We start from the raw sequence: 22,166 nt of genomic DNA on the forward strand, positions 1-22,166 counted from the left end.
GTAACTGCCCCTAGAATTAGTTTGTAGCAGGGCCATGGGACAGATAGTACAGGAGATGGGTTTTTTTTTTTTTTTTTTTTTTTAACTAGTTTGCTCTGGCACTCCATCTCAGATGAAGTGTCACCTGAATTGACACCTGGGTTAAAAGAAGGGGAACCCACATTCAGATCTTGGGGTAGAGGGCAGACAAGTGCAAAGGCTTGAGAGAGTCCAGGCCTTGAGTTGTGTGCCTGGAGCTGGATCAACGAGAAAAACAGGGCAACGTGAGAGGTAAAGTTGGAAAGTAGGCAGACAGGAGATGGACTGTTGTAAGGGGTTGGATTTTATTTAAAGGCATACACTTTCAATATTATCATGTCAAGTGTGAAGATTTAAAATAATAACTGACACTTATCTACCATTTACTAGATACTAGATAAGTGAGTGAGGTGCTGTTATAGTCCAGGAGAAGAGGAGGAAACATAAAGCATGGAAAAGTTATGTGACTTGCCCAAGGTCACGTGATTACTAAGAGCAGATATGGAGACAGAATTGAGGATCCCTGCCTCTAGAATCCATGCTCTTAATTATCATACTGTATGGCACCTAACCTGTTGTAGTTTTTTATTATTATTTTTACTATATTTGTATTGATTTCAAAGAGAGAGGGAGAGAAAGATAAAAACATCAATGATGAGGGAGACTTTGTTGCTGGGCTGCCTCCTGCACGCCCCACACTGGGGATCAAGCCTGCAACCCAGGCATGTGCTCTGACCGGAAACCGTGACCTCCTGGTTCATGCTTCATTGGTCAATGTGGCATGCTGGCTGGGCATTTTTAAAATTTTGTTTTTGGAAATTCCATTAAGTCATACTCTTTCTTATCACTGATGTAACTGTAAAGACAATTAGTTTTTTAAAAATATATTTTATTGATTTTGTACAGAGAGGAAGGGAGAGAGATAGAGAGTTAGAAACATCTATGGGAGATAGTCATCAGTCAGCTGCCTCTTGCACACCCCCTACTGGGGATATGCCTGCAACCAAGGTACATGCCCTTGACCAGAATCGAACCCGGGACCCTTCAGTCCCCAAGCCGACGCTCTATCCATTGAGCCAAACCGGTTTCGGCAAGACAATTTTTTAAATGTTTATGCACTTCTTCTCAAAGCAACTTTGTCATTTTATTCCTGGGTATCCGAATGCTTTCCTATTGGCCAAATGCACTATAGGGTCACGACATACTCCTACTGTCTTTCAGGGTGTTTATCAAGTTTTAAAACTCTGTCCCTTAAAGATATATTTCATTGAAAATTCTTTTAGCTCTTAATTTGTACTTATGCCACTTTCATCCAGTAGAAAGGAGTTAGATATTTAAACTACCTATTAGAGAGCTAAATTAGACCTTTCTGATGGCTTATAGCATTGCCTTTTATCAAGCTGATATGTCCGTTCATTAGTAGTGCCCTGGGTTCAGATTTCCCCTTGTTATCACTTCTATACATTTAATTGACTAACATGCCGAGACGTATGAGAAAAGGTTCAGCTATATTTGAACTCTCTTAGCCTTCCAGCTTGTTGTTGTTGTTTGTTGTTGCTTGAAATGATTCAATAATCCACATAGAACATGGCCATTTAACATTTTATATTCAAATTAAAGATGGGCATTAGCTATTGTTTGATGCCTTTCCTTGTGTACTAGCCTTATACATATGTAAGAAATTAAACTCTTTAAATTCATTACAGTTATGTTGTTGGCAATGTTAACTGTGAAAAATAATCAGATGACCTATTAACTCTAATTGTATTCCTAGTGTATAACTTACTTAATGCAAATGCAAGTAGAAAATAATTAAATTACTAAAGAGCAACAAAGTTATTCCATGTATTCCTGTCTCCTATAAACCACTTAAGACAGATATTTTTGGCATTTCCTTTATTCTTTAAATCTTGAATTTAACCAAGTAATGAAGGAAGTATTGATTTATTCTGAATTATATATCATAAGATATTCTAACTAAAATATCAAAGAAATATGTCTTAATTATCTATTTACAGACAATATTGGATGCGCTTGCTTTGTACTGGAATAACAGAGGAGCCATTACCATTTTTATAGCCTTCCCATCCCCAAAGTTCTGTGAATTTTGAACATAAATATTTAAAGTCTTACAATTTTACTATTTACATAACATTTAATGTCTGGCAGATTGGAGACATATATGAACATCAAAACTTTACAATGTTGAGGGGGGAAAAATGTTACCTAGAATAGCAATGTCTTTAAGTAGGAGAAAGATTTCTAAAACAAAATAGACAAGCAAACACCCGTCCATCCTTGCCTTTCCAAGCACATCCTGAAGTGCAGAGATTAAAAACCTGGCAGTACATTCCCCATGTTCTTTCCAGCGAAGATCTCTGCTTAGAACCTGCCCGTCAAAGGCAGTCCCCTGAGAGCGGGAAGGTGGGACCAGCGAAGAAGCCTTTCTTTTCCAGCATCTTCCAGCTGGACTGTGCTGCTGGCATCTGGGCGAGTGTGGCGGCAGCTTCCCAGAACCGGATTTCCCAAAGGCCAGCAGTGACCTTCTGACCTCCACTCCCTCCCATGTCTTACACGTTCCCTGTAATTTTTTTTTATATTGAATCTTAGCAACTCAGGATACTAAGTGGCTCTGCTTTCCTGACCAAGCCCCAGTCATTATGTTGTTTTTTTTTTTAATTTTCTATAACAAACATACCATACAAAAAACTAAAAAGATGAGACAGTTTAGGAGGTATAATTTTTGGAGGTATTATTTATGTATATTAGGAGCTATTATAGGTACATATTTTTATTATATGTAATATAAAAACATACACTGTATAGAAAGAATCCTACAAGTCAATAAGAAAAAAAAATTGTAAAAGAAAATTTCACAGTAAAGGAAACTCCATTTGCCAATAAATAAAATGCATAGTAGAAATTAAGAAATGAAGAGTAAACAATAAATAGCATGCTATTGCACATTCGTAACATTGGTGAAAATTAAAAAGGTGCACAATGCCAAGTGTTGATGGAATTTTTAAGAGCTTGAACCTCCTTTACCTTTGATAAAGCCACCTGAAAGAGTAATTTGGTAATATCTCATTAAATTCCATTCCATTGATTAGAGTACACCGTTTATACATTTGGAAATTACACTTTTTAAACTCTTTAAATGAATCTGAATTAAAATTAACTTGGGCAACTATGATTCTAGAATGTGATAGAGTGAGTTGGTGAGGTTATATTATCCTTTGTAGGTTTCAAATTATAACTTAAAACTAAATTGGAGCCCAGCTGAGTGGCTAAGTGGTTGAGCATCGACCTATGAACCAGGAAATCATGGTTCAATTATCAGTCAAGGGCACACACCCATATTGCAGGCTCAGTCACTAGTGTGGGGCGTGCAGGAGGCAGCCAACCAATGATTTTCTCTCATCATTGATGTTTCTCTCTCTTCATCTCTGAAATCAATAAAAATAATTTAAAATAAAAACATAAAAAACTAAATTATAAATCCTTAAAGAAATACTATGCTACATGGTGACAAGAAAGGAATTAGATCTCAATTTAAGTTATTCAGCAAGTCAAAAAGAATTCACGTAATGGGGATTTTTCAGTTATCTTTGTGCTCTAGAAATTTTCATTTCATCAGACTGTCAAATTTCACAAGGAATGGGTGATATTAATACCATATATGATATTTATACAGTCCTTTATTTAATTGTAAGTTTCAAATATTTGAGCTTTTCAATGAAAAGACTGGCAGCTGAACGTTTCCATAAAGTTCTGAATATTTATGAATAAGCAATAATAATTCCACCAAACTGGATTAAGTGATGTTGTGCTTTATAGTTTATAATACTATTGTCCATGTGCATTTTCATCTACAGTGCAAAGTATTATAACTTATCTTAATTTACAAAAACTATCTCCATTTTACCTCATCACCAGCAATTGCCAACCACACTTACAGAGCATTCACATTAAGAAAGGATGAATTTGGTAATGAACCTTGAAAAGAAAGCTTGACTTTTATTTTTGTTTTTATTCAAGATACATGTTCAAAAGTGGCTGTGTCTTGAATGATAAATTCAATCTTTTGTCTAGTAGAAGGAATGTAGTTTTACAGTTTTTGAACAGGGTCACTTTAAAAGTAGTATCAAGTGAATGCAAATTAATGCAGAATGGTGCAGCACTGTGGAGAACAGTATGGAGTTTCCTCAAAAAAGCTAAAACTGAAACTCCCATATGACCCAGTGATCCCACTTCTAGAAATATATCCCAAGAAACTAGGAACACCAATCAGAAAGGATATATGCATTCTTATGTTCATAGCAGCACCATTCACCATAGCTAAGATTTGGAAACGGCCTAAGTGCCCATCAGCAGATGAGTGGTTTAAAAAACTGGTACATCTACACAATGGAATTCTAAGCTGCTGGAAGGAACTCCTACCATTTGCAACAGCATGGATGGAACTGAAGAGCATTATGCTAAGTGAAATAAGTCAGTTGGAGAAAGATAAATATCACATGATCTCACTCATATGTGGGGTATAATGAACATTATACCAAAGGTCTTGTATGCATGCATATAAGCCTAACCATTGGACACAGACACCTGGGGGGTGAGGGCATGAGCAGGGAGAGGGGGATTGGGGGAGTAAAGGGGGGATAAAGACACATATGTAATACCTTAATCAATAAATTAAAAAATAGTAAAAATAGTATCAAGTATGCAAATTAACGTTCTGAAATTTTACAGTTACGACTTATGCTGTTTCTACTTCTGTGTTTAAAAGACTTGCTAGAACATGTATCTCTTATATCTTGTTATATATAAAATATGTATATAAAATGTAATATATATGTGTGTGTGTGTTTGCATGTATGCATGTGGATGTGTGCATATATATATACATGTGTATATATACATGTGTATGTATATGTATATGTATATGTATATATATGTATATGTATATGTATATATATGTATATGTATATGTATATATATATATATACACACACACACACACACACACACACACACATGTCATCATTTGAATTAACTTCTAACTTTTTGTCTAGCTCTGTCTCTGAAGCTGTTTGAATTTCCCTTAACATATTTTTACCCAAATCGGGCTGTAACAAATTGATCCATAAGGGAAATTTCTGAAGATGTGCTTTTTTAATCGTCTCATTAACTTCAGTTTCTCATTAGCATTACTTTAGGTTTTGTTTTTGGTTTTTGGTTTTTTTTTTAGTTGTTTCCTAAAAGTAATTGCCTTGAAGAAACCAAAATCATCCAGGAGCATTATTGAACATCTGCTATGTGCCAGGGTTTGTGCTTGGTGGGCTTTGGGAGAAAGAAAAATAATGAAATCATTCTAGTTGGTAGGGAAACAAACACCAAAGTAACAACTGTAAATGAATTGAAATATGCAGAGTAATTCTATCAGTTGACTGAGGAGGGAATGATTAAGAACCTAACAGAGACTAGAAAAGGATCCTTTTGTTCTCTAAGAGCAAATGTATCCCTCAACACACAGAAATTACAGTATAAAACTCATTACTTCCAGCTTACAGGTTTTGGTGATTTTATGTATGATTTGATACGGTAAAAAAGCCAATGATGTAAGTTTTACTTTCTAGTTCCTATACTAATTTGGTCAAGGATCTGTGCCTATGAAGGAGATACAATTATTTTTATTATGTAACTTAAGACACAAATGTTTTACTTGTCTCCAACATTTTTGTGTTGAAATCACAGATTTCCCTCATGCATAATGCTATCTGGAAAATTCTTTTTCATCTTCTAGTCTCAGAAGTCATAACTTGCATAATTTTGCACCTAATTATCTTATTTTTTTAAAACTTTAGAGATCGAGAACTCCATAGCTAGGGAATTTATGTTTTGATTACTAGTGCTATGTTTGCTTTAAATTATAAAGTATATTTTCTAGTTATTTCAGAATCTTAACAGTTCATTGTGCTCTGATTGTTAGGTTTTTAATATCCATCTTTATTAATTTTATTCTGAATTATGCACAAGGTCTTCTGGATCTTGAGAGATCAAATTATTATTAAGATAATGCAATCTTAACAATAATAACCCTGTGGGCCCCCTTTGATCCGGCCCTTAACCTTGTAGTAACAAGATGAAAATCATAGAAAAATCTACACAAGTGAACAGTGGTAAGAGATGAAGAAAAATAGGCCTTCTCTGTTTAAAGTGGCTGTCTCGCCCTCCTGTCTGGAAAGGAGAGAGAAAAACCTTTGCTTCTTTGAGATGGATAGAAAGGACTCTGGCTTTTCATTCTAACCTTTATAAAGTAAAGACATCTCTCCAGAGGCCGGATTAGCCTCCTGAGCATGCAGTTTTTATAATCTGAAAGATGTCCTTTAGGCCCTGGCCTCATTTTTCCTTCAGCTATAAACATAGACCTCCTGCAAACTTAGGAAAATCTCTCGGGAATTTACCTTATGGATGTTATAGTTGTAAAATAACTTATTAAGTGTTGCTCGGGCCTCAGGGTCCAGGTTTTCTGGTAAAATTAATGCAAGAAGCCCAAACTCTGCAGAATCACAAAACTATTTTCTTTGCACCCCAGAGTGACACGTGTAGGAAGAATAATATGTGTTCTGGGTGATTTTTTCCTCCTGAGACTTTTTTCAGAGCTGTAAATTTCTGGAGAAGGCAGAATATAACAAGTCAGAGTTCTTCAATCTAATTACTCTTATATTATTTTTTGACAAAGTGTATTTTAAATATAAAACTATTTCATGTTCTAAGACTATAGCCGTAAAGTGTCTAAATTTATATTTGCAGTAGACATATTTGTTATTTGGACAATTATGGTTTCCATGTTTTATATGTTTTCAATTCTGATGTAGCAGTTATAATGGCCATTATCTACTAGCTATAAATCACTTAAAGAATGCAAGAAGCTTATTACTAAAACAGGACAATGATTCCCATGTTCTATATGATATTGTCATATAGAACATGGGAATCATTTGAAAAATACAAGAAAAATTCTAATTTAAAAAAAAATGTAAAAATTCTCTTTGGCTGTTGCCTACTATCAAAATTAAAGATGGCAGAAGTATTATAACTAGGAATGAGAATACAACTAGGTAAGGATAATGTGTCTGTATGGAAATAATAGGAATAAATGATTTGTAGAGTTTTACTTTTTTCTGTTAAATTTCACCTTTAATAAACTTCCATTCTTCTCACAGGTTTTGAACTTTCACATTGTGAAGACCCTGGCATCCCACAATTTGGATACAAGATCAGTGACCAAGGCCACTTTGCTGGCAGCACTATCGTTTACGGATGCAATCCCGGCTACACCCTCCATGGAAGTAGCCTTCTCAAGTGCATGACTGGGGAGAGAAGAGCGTGGGACTACCCTCTGCCTTCCTGTATTGGTAGGAGACTCGTTTAGATTGTCAGAAAATATTTCTATTAGAGTGTTACCAAAATACACTGTAGGTTTTCAAGTGATTCCATCTTTCTGCACACAACTCATACCTTAAGTCAGGAAGTTAACATGTACTCCCACCCACAGTCCAGTCTCCTTCAGTCACCATGTAGTTGACCCCGGTTATGCTCTTTATCCTCCCTTTACCCTTTTTTCTCCTCTGGTATCCACCGTTCTCTTGTCTGTATCTATGAGTTCGTTGTTTGCTTTTTTTGTTTGTTTGTTTGTTTGTTTGTTTGTTTCTTTGTATGTTTGTTTTGCGTGTTCTTTTGTTGCTTTTTATTTTATATTCACATATGAGTGAAAAAATATCTTTATTGATTTCAGAGAGAGGAAGGGAGAGGGAGAGTGATATGAAAGAGAATCATTGATTGGCTTCTGTCTGCACGCCCCACACTAGGGACCAAGCCTGCAAATTGGGCATATGCCCTGATCAAGAATCAAACTGTGACTTCCTGGTTCATTGGTCTAAGCTCAACCACGGAGCTATTGTCAGTCAGGCAGTTCTTATCTTTTTTTTTATTTTTTTATTTTTTATGCCTAATTCATTTCATAAGATCCATCCATGCCAAAACCGGGTTTGGTCAGTGGATAGAGCGTTGGCCTGTGGACTGAAAGGTCCCAGGTTCGATTCTGGTCAAGGGCATGTACCTTGGTTGCGGGCATATCCCCACGGGGGGATGTGCAGGAGGCAGCTGATCGATGTTTCTAACTCTCTATCCCACTCCCTTCCTCTCTGTAAAAAAATCAATAAAACATATTTTTTAAGAAAAGATCCATCCATATTGCCATAGAGTATACAACTATAAAGCTGTACACATTAAATTTATGTCAGGTTATTAGCCAGTGTTACCCTAATATAGCTAATAAAACTTTTAAAAATATATTAGTAAGAAATACACAATTTTCAAAACCTAAAAAAAGAAGGAAGTTAATGAGCAAAAATTTGTCAGAAGGAAATTAATGGAAAGTGAAGATCTTCTTTTAATGATTTTAATGAGTATTTTTTGATGCAATATAGCATTATTTTATTTTTCCTATCTTGATAACATTTAATGCACTACAGAAAGATGTTAAGATTCTTAACCATATAATTTGTTAAATCACATTGTACAGATTTATCCTATATAATAAAAGCCCAGTGACCACACTGCAGAATGACCAGAATGACTGGTCGACCCGTCACTATGACGCGAACTGACCACCAGGAGGAAGGCACTCGACCCAGGAGCTGCCCCCTGGTGGTCAGTGCGCTCTCACATCAGGCTTATCCCCGCAGGCCACGCCCCCCACCAGTGCACAAATCCTGTGCACCAGGCCTCTAGTTTTACTATAAAAAATTATTACCTGTCCTGCTATCAAGATAGATTAAAAACAATAAACTATTCTTAATAACTTAAAAAGGTTTTGTTTATATACTCAACTTTTCAAAAATCTAAAGAACTTCATGTGCTTTTTAAAATCTGTACGCAGCATAATATAATTAATCAATTTCCATAAGATTCTTCTGAGTGATATCAGGTATATAGTGTACATGAAGCTAGACAGTAATCATTCTCTACCATCTCATAGCCCGATAATGAATACTGGGTATGTGTGGGTGGGAGGGTGGAGAGAAAAGTGTTGTAAAGACTGCTGCTTCCCCTGCCTCCCCACAAAATCAAATATGTGCCAGGGCGGATTACTAGGGCAACAACAAAAACCAACATTTTAACAAAACACTAACTGCTTAGTAGGGAACAAACATGCAACGATTCTTTAGTCATTCTTTTTTAACAATATATTTTTATTGATTTTAGAGAGGAAAGGAGAGGGAGAGAGAGATAGAAACATCAATGATGAGAGAGGATCATTGATTGGCTGCCTCCTGCACACTCCCCACTGGGGATCAAGCCTGCAACCTGGGCATATGCCCTGACCGGGAATCAGACTGGTGACCTCTTGGTTCCTGGGTTGATGCTCAACCACTGAACTACACCTGTATTTATGGAGGCACAGATTTGTTCTGTCACATGTCTATATGTATTAAACTGGCCAAATATTTTTCTAAAATAGTTTTATTAAGGTTAATTAATACCCCCAAAACTGCACATATTTGATGTATATAGTCTGAGGACCTTTTAACACAAGGTTTAATATTTGTTAGTTGACAAGGTCAGTATAGGAATCTCCACAAAACTTGCTAGAATACAAACTATTAAAAAAATAGAATTTTAGTCGTTAAGGGCCTTGTGACTTGAGACTTCTATTGGATTTTTAAAACATAGATGAATGCAGAAAGCAAACATGTTTTTAATCCAACCAAAGTTCAATTTTAGTGTGTTTTATTTTCAAGCAGCAACTGAATTTTGGAAGATTATGAGGATAATATCTATAATAATAATTGACCTAAACTGATTAAGCCTGGGTTCTGGAATAAGACCAATAAACAGCCCACTGGCAGTGATTATGAGAAAAATGTAGCATTGATTAATTCTCTCTAGGTTATATTCTTTGATGTGTACAGGAAATACATTAAGAAAATGATTAAAGGTTACAATAACATAAAACTATAAACTTGTAAACACTGACTTGCATGCTGTCCTGAAAATTAAATTCACAAAACAAATACACTAAAAACCATATGTTTTTTTAATATGTGTTGATTCAAGCTGAAAATATTCTTTATTCTTTGGAGTGTTATATGCAAATGTAAGAACATTTGGTCTGATATCAGAAGATTTTAATTATGTTTGCAATGAATCAATGCACTTTATATTTGCAAATATCCCAAGACAAACTTAGTGACTTAATACTGCTCAAGACCTCATGAGAAGGATAACATTATTTATTTATTTTTTCAATGATAGATGATCAGGAATAACAGCTGAAAACAGTTGGACACATGGTGATGATTTCCATGATAACAGAAAATTAAATTCTATTTTGGAAGTGTTCTCTATTGGCAACAATTGATAGCTTTACAACCTGGCCTAAGATTATAATTTTCTGTGCTTATTAATATTAAATATTTATATGGCTATATTTTTTCTTCTATCAAATAAACTTTTTCTCTAATATATGGATAATTACATTTTTGTAACTTATACTTTGATCAAATGAAAATTAAAATTTTAAGCAGTATACTTTCTTTAAATACTATTTCATTTTTATCCTGAAAACATGTCTTCTCACAGAAATGAATTCTAGCACTAGGACATACCACTCTGGCTCATTTGAAATCAAAATACTAAGTAAAGAAAAATGGAGAGAAAAAAGTTATGTTTAAGTTCAAGATACAACATAGTGCACATAACTCAAATTGCCTGTAATTGGTTCAACATTAATCTGAAAAAAATTAAGAATAAATTTTGTTTGCATGATAAATATATGCCAACATTGATAAATCATAAAAAAGATGAAAAATGAATTAATATAGGTATATAGTTCTAGTTGTTCAATAAAGCTTTTGTTAAAAAAAATGAGAAATACCACAAGTGATAGTGACATCTTGAATACTGGTATCTTCTTATATTTATTTAAAAATAATAAATTTCTGCCTGGCTGGTGTTGCTCAATGATTGAACACTGACATATAAACCAGGAGGTCAGGTCCCATTCCCTGTCAGGGCCCAAGCCTGGGTTGCAGGCTTGATCTCTGGTAGGGGGCATGCAGGAGGCAGTTTATCAATGATTTTCTCTCATCGTTGATATTTCTATCACTCTCTTTCTCTCCCTTCCTTTCTGAAATCAATAAAAACATATTTAAAAAATTATAACATCCTAGCCAGTTGCTCAGTGGTTGAATATCAATCCATGAACCAAGAGGTCACTGATTTGATTCCTGATGAGGGCATGTGCTCAGGGTGTACCCTCAATTTTCAGTATGAGACAGCTGAATGATGTTTCTTTCTTTCTCTCTCTCTTTCTCTCTCTCCCATTCCTTTTATCTCTCTCTCTAAAATCAATAAAACTTACTTTAAAAAATACTAGTGATAATAAATAAATTTCAAACTATTAAAAATTTAATCCCAATATAAATTAAATTGAATTGTTGTTGCAATACAAAAAACTGCTAGTCCTCCATAAATGTTTGTGTCAATCCCTTTGTAAAAACAGAATCAATAGAATACTAGATCTAGATCAATTGATCTATCCACACTTATCTATAATCTATCTTTCTAAAGAGATCCATTTTAAGGAATTGATTCAAGCAATTGTGGTGGCTGACAAATCCAAAATCTGTAGGAAAGCCCAAAAGACTGGAAAGTCAGGCAGGAGTTTTCACTGCAGGGAGAAGTTCTTCTTTTCTAGAAAATTTAGTTTTTGCCCAAAAGGCCTTCCAATTGATTAGATGAGGTCCAACCACATTATCAAACACAATCTCAAAGGTAATCTCCTTTACTTAAAGTAAATTGATTGCAGATGGTAACCACGTTGATGAAATAACTTCACAGCAACACGTAGGCTAGTGTTGGACTAAATAGCTGGGTTTTGTAAACCTAGCCAAGTTGCCACAAGAAACTAACCATCACAGTACAGTGAAATATAACATCTAAATCTTGGAAACAAACATAGGAGTAGAGACTGAAAATTTGAACCTGTTCTAAGGTTCTCCCAAATGCTAAAACTTTGTCTTTGACCTTTGCTCTAAAAAAAAAAAAAAAAAAAAAAAAAAATTAAGATTAATTCAATCATTGAATTTAAGATAAAAACAAGAAAAATATAAGAGTATCTTCAAATATTTATGCTAATAGTAAGCTTTGTTTTGGTTCCTTTTTGGTAGGAAATAATTTGGAGAATTTTCAAATTGATAATATATAACTAAAACATTTAGTTTTCTCTTCTTGAATATAGTTATTTCTAGAATTAAGACTACACCAGGAACCCCAATATGTTTAAAAAAGTATTAAAATGGAGAGGGAATCCCCCAAAAGATAAAAATCTTGTTAGATTGTATGACAATATTTACATTTTAACTTGATGAATTTTATAAAAATTAGAGATTGCATTAAATCAAAACCAAATTAGATTTCACTGAAGTAAGAAATCTCTTATAAAAATGATGCTTTGACTTTTGGGAGGTTAAAGTGAAAGTGTTTAGAGTGATTTAAAGGGGAATAAAAGGACAATGAAATTTAGAAGGCCTGAGGGACTGCAGTAAAGATTAGTTTTTCTCAGAGGTGGGTTGCAGGATGATGAATTATTCAGCCTGCAACCAACTCGCACTAAGCAACTGGCCATCTGTTTCTCCTTTTTAAATTGTCATTATTTAACAACACATCTTAAAGTGTTTGGAATCCTAAACTTAGAATTTTTGAGCGTCTCTCTTTTTTTCTTTTTAAATCCCTACTTGCATTCATTTCATTATCTTTTATGTGATCTAACTGGACACTCTTGTTTTATTGTGCAGTATGTTCTTGCTTCAATTAATACCTTACTCTGAGAAACCATATACAATAAGTCCTTGGTTTACTTCAGAGATCCGTGTTCTTATTGAGTGAAGTAACGCCATTTTCTCGGTCAGTTGGAACCCACCTACATAAGCACCCGTGTCACTCACATGGAGCACACACACAGCAGTAATGAAACGACACAGTAACAAAAATGTAAAAGAAAGATAACAATTCCTGGCCTTTTCTTATGGTAAATAAATAGTAAAAAACACAGAGCACACATATGGACAAAAATCCAAATGACAGAACTTTTTTTTATAAATAAATGGTAGATGGTAACATGATGATGTGTGCCGAGTCCGACATACTGCCGGTACAAATACATACTTTTAAGAAAAGGGGGAATCCTTATTTTTCTTAAGTTACTAGATATTATTGTAAAATTTACAGATTGTTTTCAAAAGACTGTTTTCAATGAAACTGTGAGTTAAATTTTCATTTTCTTACTTATTAGCTGAATGTGGAGGGCGTTTCAAAGGAGAATCTTCAGGAAGAATCTTATCTCCCGGTTACCCCTTTCCATATGACAATAACCTGCGTTGCATGTGGATGATTGAGGTGGACCCAGGAAACATTGTCAGGTAAATGGATTTTGTTTTTTCAAAATTATTAGGGAATCGGGATTTCCTGAGGCACCCCTAAGTATAATATCAATCAACAGCCGAAACCGGTTTGGCTCAGCAGTAGAGCATCGGTCTGCGGACTGAAAGGTCCCAGGTTCGATTCTGGTCAAGGGCATGTACGTTGGTTGCGGGCACATCCCCAGTAGGGGGTGTGCAAGAGGCAGCTGGTCGATGTTTCTCTGTCATCGAGGTTTCTAGCTCTCTATCTCTCTCCCTTCCTCTTTGTTAAAAATCAATAAAATATATTTTAAAAAATATATATCAATCAACATAAAAACTTTTCAAGGTTTTTATCCTTGGTAAGGAAAAACTTTAATTTTTATCTGTTAAACATGAAAAATAAAAATATTACTAAGAATAATTTATAATTTATTGATTAATGGGCCATAGTGGTAGCTGATAAAACCCCGTAGAAATACACTTCTCATATTTATAAGAAGGTACAGAGGAAGAAAAATTATTCTATTTCTTGGAACTTTGCTCACTTAATTCTTCTTATTTTAATCCTCCCCTGAGGACAGGGAGGGCAGAGAGAGAGAGAGAGAGAGAGAGAGAGAGAGAGAGAGAGAGAGAGAGAGAGAGAGAGAGAGAGGGAGAGAGAGATGGGGGGGGGGAGAGAGAGGAGATATCAATTGCCTTCTGTACACTTTTCAACTGGGGATCAAACCCACAGCCCAGACATGTGCCCTGACTAGACTCAAACCAGCAACCTTTTGGTACATGGGAGGACCCTAAACCAACCTAGCCACTCTGCCTGGCTACACATTTAACTCTTGAAGACTCAAGAAGCTGAGTCCACCATTTTGATAAGGATACAAAATTATCCCAGTCGTTATAATAAATTTAGCCTCATAAACATTTAGAAAAAATAAGAATATAAGGGGAACTCAATAACTAGTTTTCCATGGCTTTCAGCATGTCTCTGGAGCACCTGCTCTCTGCCCCTTTACCCAGACTCCATTCCTGCTCTCTGTCTTAAGTCAGTGTCACTGGCAGTGGCCATAGTTGAAATTCATGCACAATGAAAAGAATGTATACCTCAAAATTGATAATTTGTCAGGGGATATAATAGTACATTTAATCATTCTAAAGAAATAAATTATACTGTTCAAGAAAAATGTATTATGCTTAAATATTCTGTCAAATTTTTACCTGGTAAAATAAAAGGAATAAGAGGAAAGGTGCATATGTGTTATATTGTTTATTTAAAGCAGAATTTGTCCTTAAAATTATCCAACAGATATATATGTTTCTCCCACAGCCTACAGTTTCTTGCTTTCGATACGGAAGCATCACATGATATACTTCGAGTTTGGGATGGTCCACCAGAAAATGAAATGCTTTTAAAGGAAATTAGTGGATCTCTTATTCCTGAAGGAATCCATAGCACCCTCAACATTGTAACCATCCAGTTTGACACGGATTTTTATATCAGCAAATCTGGATTTGCAATTCAGTTTTCAAGTGAGTTACTATTTTATTTCTTACATGCAAATGAAGAATGCTATTCAAATAGTTCTGTTAACTTTACTGCTAAAACTTTAATGACTTTAAATATTCTTATCGGATCTTCTTAATCTGCAGTTCCAGTAAAATATATTTGGGGAAAAATGCAATTACTTTTGAGCCAATATATTAATTGCTGAGACTGTCTCTTCAATTGGCAAACCAATTTTCCTTAAAATATAACTGGTGTTATAATGATTCAGCAAATGAAATAGTTATATTACAAAAACTTGCAATCTGGATTTACATTCAAAATTTTTTTCATTTTTAATTTTATATTCACAGATACACTTAGTTTAGATCACCTTTTAAATTAAAAATTGCCTATAACAAGAAAAGACCATGCATAAGTAATTACCAGTGTCCATTGCTGATCTGTGTGTGTGTGTGTTTTTTACCAAGACACTGATGCATGACTAAATATATATGTTTTCTGTCAAAAGGAATTTTGTTTTTAGTGGCTGGAGAAAAATAAATGGAAACTTAAATATTTTAATTGCTATTTTTTATTTTATTGCCAACACACATAGTCTCCTTACGAATGTTATCTGATGGATTTTTTCATTGTATCTGTTTAAAAAATTTTATTAACAGAAATCTATTTAAATTTCCAAGATCATATATAAAAATAGTACAAACCAGTACTCTTCAAATGGCTCTGAATTAAAACCCCAGCTCCTTACTAATTTGGGCACTTTACCTCATCACCTGAGGCTGAGTATTCTGTTACACATAGGAATAATAATGCTCTTCCCATAAATAAGTTATTAAGATGTAACAATATGTACATAGTACTTGGTATTGAGTAGATAGTTTGTGCCCAATGCACTATGCACTATTATCATTATATGAATAAATGTAAAGTGGAAATTCTTTGAAAAAAATGGAAAAAACATGAAGGACTTTTGAAATTTGACTCTCCACAAAATATATTGCTTTAGATAAGTGACTACTTAATATATTTAAACAATTGGTGGACTTTTTGTTCAGAGAACACAGTTGTTTGACATAATTAACTAACAGAAACGAATTGTTTTGTATTGTATATAAGCCAAGCTTGTGTGAAAGGTGTAAATCAATGTATAAGAGTCAATGTTTGTAAATTTGTTCTTTAAATTCACATCTTTTGAAAAAAGTATGAAAAATAAGAAAGAAAAAAAAACATTTGTAATTGGTGAACAGAAATGGCTTCTAATTGTAAAACACCAAACATTTTTCATTTTTGTGTTTTCTGTTCTCTGCTGTTTATCTCTCTCTTTTTGAAGTTAGGGACAATTTATCAAAGAACTGTTCATGACTGCTGTCCAATTTCAGTTCTAATTATAGTTTGGAAACTAACAGTTCTCCTTTCTTTTACCTTAAGTTAGTAATATATATTTTTACACTTAAATGGTTATTGTGATTAAATATAGGAAAACACTCATGCTTGTGCCTCAGGCTAGTGTTTGTGAATGCCAAGTCCACGTGTTAAGGGAAACAGGCTGTTTCACATGAGTTTTGGGGAATTTTTAATGCAGCTTTTTCTGAAAAATTAGCAATGCATTTTTACATTGATTATATTTGTCAGGCATATTAAAGTTATCAAAGCAATGTGCATAATGCCAGATCTTTAGTAAATCTGCCTTCATAATATTCTTAAGATGCATAGAAATTTGTACTACTGATCTGAGACTAAAAACTTATTCATTAAATTAAAATTCCTTTGAGGGTTAATATATTGTGAACAGCATCAATCATTGAAAATTAGTCTCTTGGTGGTAGGTCTTCTGTACCTCATGCTTACACAGCTTTCCCAGTGCCCAGATTTCAAATTTGAAAATACTATTTTAATGAATAAATTCTTATTTGTATGTCAAGAACCATGCTAAGTGTTTCATATACATGATCTCATTCATTTTATTCTCACAAAAGCCATATGAGATATGATATGTCACTCCCACTTTCCAAATAAATAGTCAAAGGTTTGGAGAGTGAGTTAATTTGTTCAAGGTCAACTGTTAGCAGTGCCTGGAGCTGTGACACAAATCCATATGTGTTTGGAAGGAACTCTGCACAATGTCTGGAGCATAGTATATGCTTGGTAGTTATTATTATTATTATTATTATGCTGTCAATATTATTTACTTTTAAATATATTTTTATTGGTTTCAGAGATGAAGAGAGCAAGAGAGAGAGATAGAAGATCAGCAATGAGAGAGTCATTGGTTAGCTGCCTCCCGCACACCCCATACTGGGGATCAAGTCCAGCAACCCAGGCCTGTGCCCTGACCAGGAATTAAACCACCACCTCCTGGTTCATAGGTCTTCTGTCAACCACTGAGCCGCTCTGGCTGGGCATGCTATCATTATTCTTTAGATACGTGTATTAATATGCTAGAAGAGATAGGAAGCTTTTATTTATATATTAGTCACAATGAAGCTCTATTTAATCAGCTGTGCTTCTGATTATGCTCCCAAGTAGCACATCTAAGGTCACACTTTGAAAGGCAGGTGATTCATACAAAGTGAAACGGGGGGAGGAAAGAGAAAGCTGGAGTGTACACATACCCATTTACAAGGGGCAGCTGCCCTTCCTCGCTATAGTCATTTTGTCCCTTAGCAAAACAGGTTAAAAGCGGAACTTGAAATAGGTAATTGTGTGTAAAGTCATTTAATTTTCAAGGAAAATAACTACGCTTAAAGGAATGTTAACAGGCTATATAGGCCAATAAACCACTACTTTAGGTCAAATTTGGCTTGTGAGTCAGTTTACCCCTTTAGGGCCCTTGCTAAAGTCCTCTTCCCTGGATAGATTTATCTCATGTTACTCATTGGTTCATTCATTCATTTGTTCTTTAAGGGTCATATTCTAAACATATTTACCACCAATTATTTCTCAGTTGTGCTTCCCTTTCACTGAGGCAGATCTTAGTTTCACAAACACACACACACACACACACACACACACACAACATACAGGCTGTACTGCTCTGTGTCTAAACCTTCTTCCACCTTAAAGGTTTCTCTGTCTGCTCTCTTATGCTTCCATCTTGTTCATTCATACAGACTCAGCACCAAGACTTCTCCCCAAAAAATATTTTCTGACCTCTTAATTAAACATTTTTAATGTTTATAAAATATCTCTTTCAAAACATTTTCTGAACTTTCTTTATTAAGCATAGTCAAGCCCATGCCCCAGGCACCAGCTATGATTTATTTCCAAATAAAGATGAGAATAAATGGTTTAACAATTCATTGTCCTGAAGATACTTGAATTATGTGACATTTGCTTCCCAAAGATACTTTGGGTTCCTTTGTCTCCCTAAATCTTTAGAAAGAACAAAGATCATGTTTGAGATGGTTATATAGTTTATTTTACTAATCTAATTTTGAGAGTAAAAGGAGAAGCTATTAAAAAGTAATCTGGACAACAGGCATAAAGCAGGACAGTTGTGGCCAAATCATGATGTGTCATTTCAATTGTCAGTTTTTTATTCTGTCCTCATTCTCCTCACTGTCACCATGTGCATTCCTGTTCTGAGCAAATAACTGTGGTTTATTGGGTGTCAAATAATAAAGAAAGAAAAGAGTCTGGCAGTAGTAGCAGATCAGTCTTAAGTGACAAAATGCAACCAAAGAAAAGTATTTCACTGAACTTGGTACAAAGTGAATCAAACTGAAATGTAGGTCACATATCAACTTCACAATCATCATCAGGCCGCTATCAGCAGCCTCTGTCTGCTGTTCCATGATCTATTCATTCTTTGTAGTCTGTCCTTACACTTCTTGGTGTTATAGTCTGCAAGGCACTTTTGCTTAATCAGAGCTACTTAAGTCTGACATCGCACCTCATGCTGTCCTACGTGGCGTCCTCGGTCTCAGCAGTGAGCCTCTCTAGCTGCTGCTTAAATTGTAATCTGCCTGTCTCACTTCAGTTCCATAGGGAGGACATCTCAGAGAATCCTGCTGCCGTTTGCCCACAGAATAGTTGATTTTGACAGAGTATTTTCTGTGCTCTTCAGTCTTTGACCTCTCTCTTAAGAATCTACCCCTGCTGGGTAATACAAAATATGCTGCTTACAATTCTCAAGGAAATGGATCCTTAACCAGGAAAGGCTGATGGCTCCAGCCTCACAGGACTGCAGGGCCCCTGCCCACAGTCCCATCCTCATTACCGCCTGCATTTCTGGCACAGCCTACCAGCTAATTATTTCATTAGGGTAGTGTTTCCACATTTCCACCTGACATCACTTCTCTATTTAAAATTCTTTAACTGCCACACGGTCATAAGCGCAAAACTTTAGGATTACAAGTTATCTCCTAGCCTGTGCTGTTGTTTGAAAGCCACACAAAGCTCTCAGGCCATGAACTGGCAGAATTAGTGGGAATTGTGCGTGGAAATAGAGGCTCAGCAGATGTGCTGTGGAGCTCTGGAGCTGCAGTTTTCAACCTTTCATCTCATGTCACAAATAAACTAGTGACTAAAAAGTCTGTGGCACGCCACAAAACTTACAAAAAATGGGTGTGATTTTTTAAAAATATTTTTTTTTCTTGAGAGAGAGAGAGAGAGAGAAAGAAATCAATGATGAGAGAGAATCATTGATTGGCTGCCTCCTATACTCCCCCTACTGAGGTTTGAGCCTGCAACTCAAGCATGTGCCCTGACCAGGAATCTTACCTTGCCCTCTAGGTTCATAGGTTGATGCTGAACCACAGAGCCACACTGACTGGGCAGGTATGACCTTGATTCATTCATATTGGATGGATACTGTTGTGTTGGCTGTTATCATTTTTTTTTTAATTTGACAATATGTTTGAAAGCTCTTGCATATGTGTATTTGTTCCTTTTTTGTGGTAAAACCACAACTATTTATTTTATCATAGAAGTATTTTAAAGATTATTTTACAGCAGATATTTATGGAAGCAGAAGTATTTTTTAAAGTACAAGTTTAATGAAAAAGTATGTACTGAATATTCATTTCTTAAGAAAGCTGATTCCCCCAAGATGTCCAAAAGGAAGGTCAGTCAGTTCACCTGAAGGGTCTGTCAAGAAGATCCTAAGCAGAGATCAAGAGAAATATCAAACAAACTTATCCTTGCAAAAGTTGAAACTAAGACCAACATATAGTGGGAAGAAACCTAGAATAATTTTTTATTACATTTACAAGTTATTTTAGCATATATATATATATATATATATATATATATATATATGTGTGTGTGTGTGTGTGGCAACAAAATGGATGGACATAGAGGATATTATGCTAAGTCAAATAACTCAGACAGAGAAAGACAAATACCATATGATTTCACTCATATGTGGAATCTAAAGAACAAAATAAATGAACAAACAAAGCAGAAACAGACTCATAGATAGAATAAACTGATGGTTGCCAGAGGGGAGGGTGTTTGGGCTGCGTGAAGAAGGTGAAGCGATTAAGAAGTGCAAATTGATAGTTAAAAAATACTCCCAGGTATGTGAAAAACAGCCTAGGGAATATAGTGACTCATACTGTAGTAACTATGTATGGTGCCATTTAGGTACTAGAATTATTGAAGATAATCACTTTGTACATTATGTAATTGTCTGACCATTGTGCTGTACACCTGAAACTAAAGTATAATAATAAAAGCATAATATGCTAATTAGACCAGACGTCTTCCGGACATCTTTCCAGATGACCTTCCGGAGGAAGCTGGGGCTGCGAGGGAAGCCTGGGTCCTGGTGCCTGCCTGAGGTGGGTCCCGGGTGCCAGAGGGAAGCTAATGCCGGCAGCTGGGGGAAGAAAGGCTTACTCTTGCTCAAATTTTGTGCATCGGACTTCTAGTATATTGAAAGCAGCGTAATTTAAAACAAAACAAAACAAAAAAACAAAAAACTGCCGAAACCAGTTTGGCTGAGAGAATAGAGCATCGGCCTGCGGACTGAAAGGTCCCTGGTTCGATTCCGGTCAAGGTCATGTGCCTTGGTTGCGGGCACATCCCTAGGAGGGGTTGTGCAGGAGGCAGCTGATCGACAATTCTCTCTCATCGATGTTTCTAAACTCTCTATCCCTCTCTCTTCCTCTCTGTAAAAAATCAATAAAAATATATTTTAAAAAAAAACACAAAACAAACAAACAAAAACTGTGTGATACAAAACATAGTTCATGTAGAGCAAAAATGTCAAACTCAGAGGCTAACGTGGGCCAAATACACAAGGTTTAAGGTTATGTGGATCGCAAAAAAAAAACAACAAAAAAAAAACCTTCACTTTGCATAGAAACATAGGTTTATTTCAAAAAGTACAGTATAGAAAAAAGAACAGGAGCAATGACAAAGTTAATGTTTTCTTCCTGACACTGGGCATCTCTTCTACGCTACTGTCTTTCCCACTTTGGGGGAAATCTTGTTCGCAGTGATTACTTCCAAAACTGACCCAAGGTGAATGTCAGTAATTCTGGACCTGACAGGAGACTTAGTTCCTTTCATAATTGTAAATAACTGTTACACTGTTATATTGGCTGGGCCGCAAAAATATCCATTGTGGGCTGCAAGCGGCCCTCGAGCTGTGAGTTTGACATGCTTGATGTAGAGATTATTGACCTCTTTGACAGAAAGGTGCCCTATTCATCTATTCAAGCCATCAATTAACACAAATGAGAATGGTTGCCAGGTATTTTTATGTTGAAGGCTGCTATCAAAATGTGAAATACTGACTTGTCACTGTTAATAATAAAATCATTACTGTTACTGGTAGAAGTAGAGTTCTTGGGGTGCTGCGAGGAAATGGAATTTTCTAAGGATCCTACAGGAGGATAAGGTTTTCTGGAACGCTTTGTTGTTGGTGTAAAATTAAAGGAGGTCCCCTCCACGGTCCCATCTCCGTCCATCCCACCATTCCAACAGTACCTTCAGCAGGGTCCCAGGAAAGGCCACTGGCCATACTTTCTGCTCCACATTAAAGTCCAGTCCAGTCAAGCTTTCGGCTAGTGTAGTTTGGGTTCCCAGCTGTCATGCATTGCACATGGGGTCCACACAGCCATGGGCCATGTAGCTGCTAAGGCCACATGGCTATGGAGAGAGAACAGGTGAGCGCATGTCACAGAGCAAGAGCAAACAAGAGTAAGAGCAAGAACAAGAACACAAGAGCA

The 22,166-nt window shown here is 35.6% G+C and overlaps 1 protein-coding gene across 2 annotated transcripts in view; it reads left to right on the plus strand.

The window, feature by feature from the left end:
- CSMD3 (CUB and Sushi multiple domains 3) overlaps window positions 1-22,166 on the plus strand; it is a 771,720-nt gene that overhangs the window by 521,546 nt on the left and 228,008 nt on the right. For both annotated transcript variants that reach the window (XM_084864313.1, XM_084864314.1), the window contains 3 exons: window positions 7,245-7,436; window positions 13,379-13,505; window positions 14,809-15,011. In XM_084864313.1, the coding sequence (XP_084720439.1) occupies window positions 7,245-7,436; window positions 13,379-13,505; window positions 14,809-15,011 (522 nt within the window). The remainder of the gene's footprint in view (window positions 1-7,244; window positions 7,437-13,378; window positions 13,506-14,808; window positions 15,012-22,166) is intronic.

This window comes from Pipistrellus hanaki, assembly GCF_964339955.1.
Source record: "Pipistrellus hanaki genome assembly, chromosome: 17".
NCBI lineage: Eukaryota > Metazoa > Chordata > Mammalia > Chiroptera > Vespertilionidae > Pipistrellus > Pipistrellus hanaki.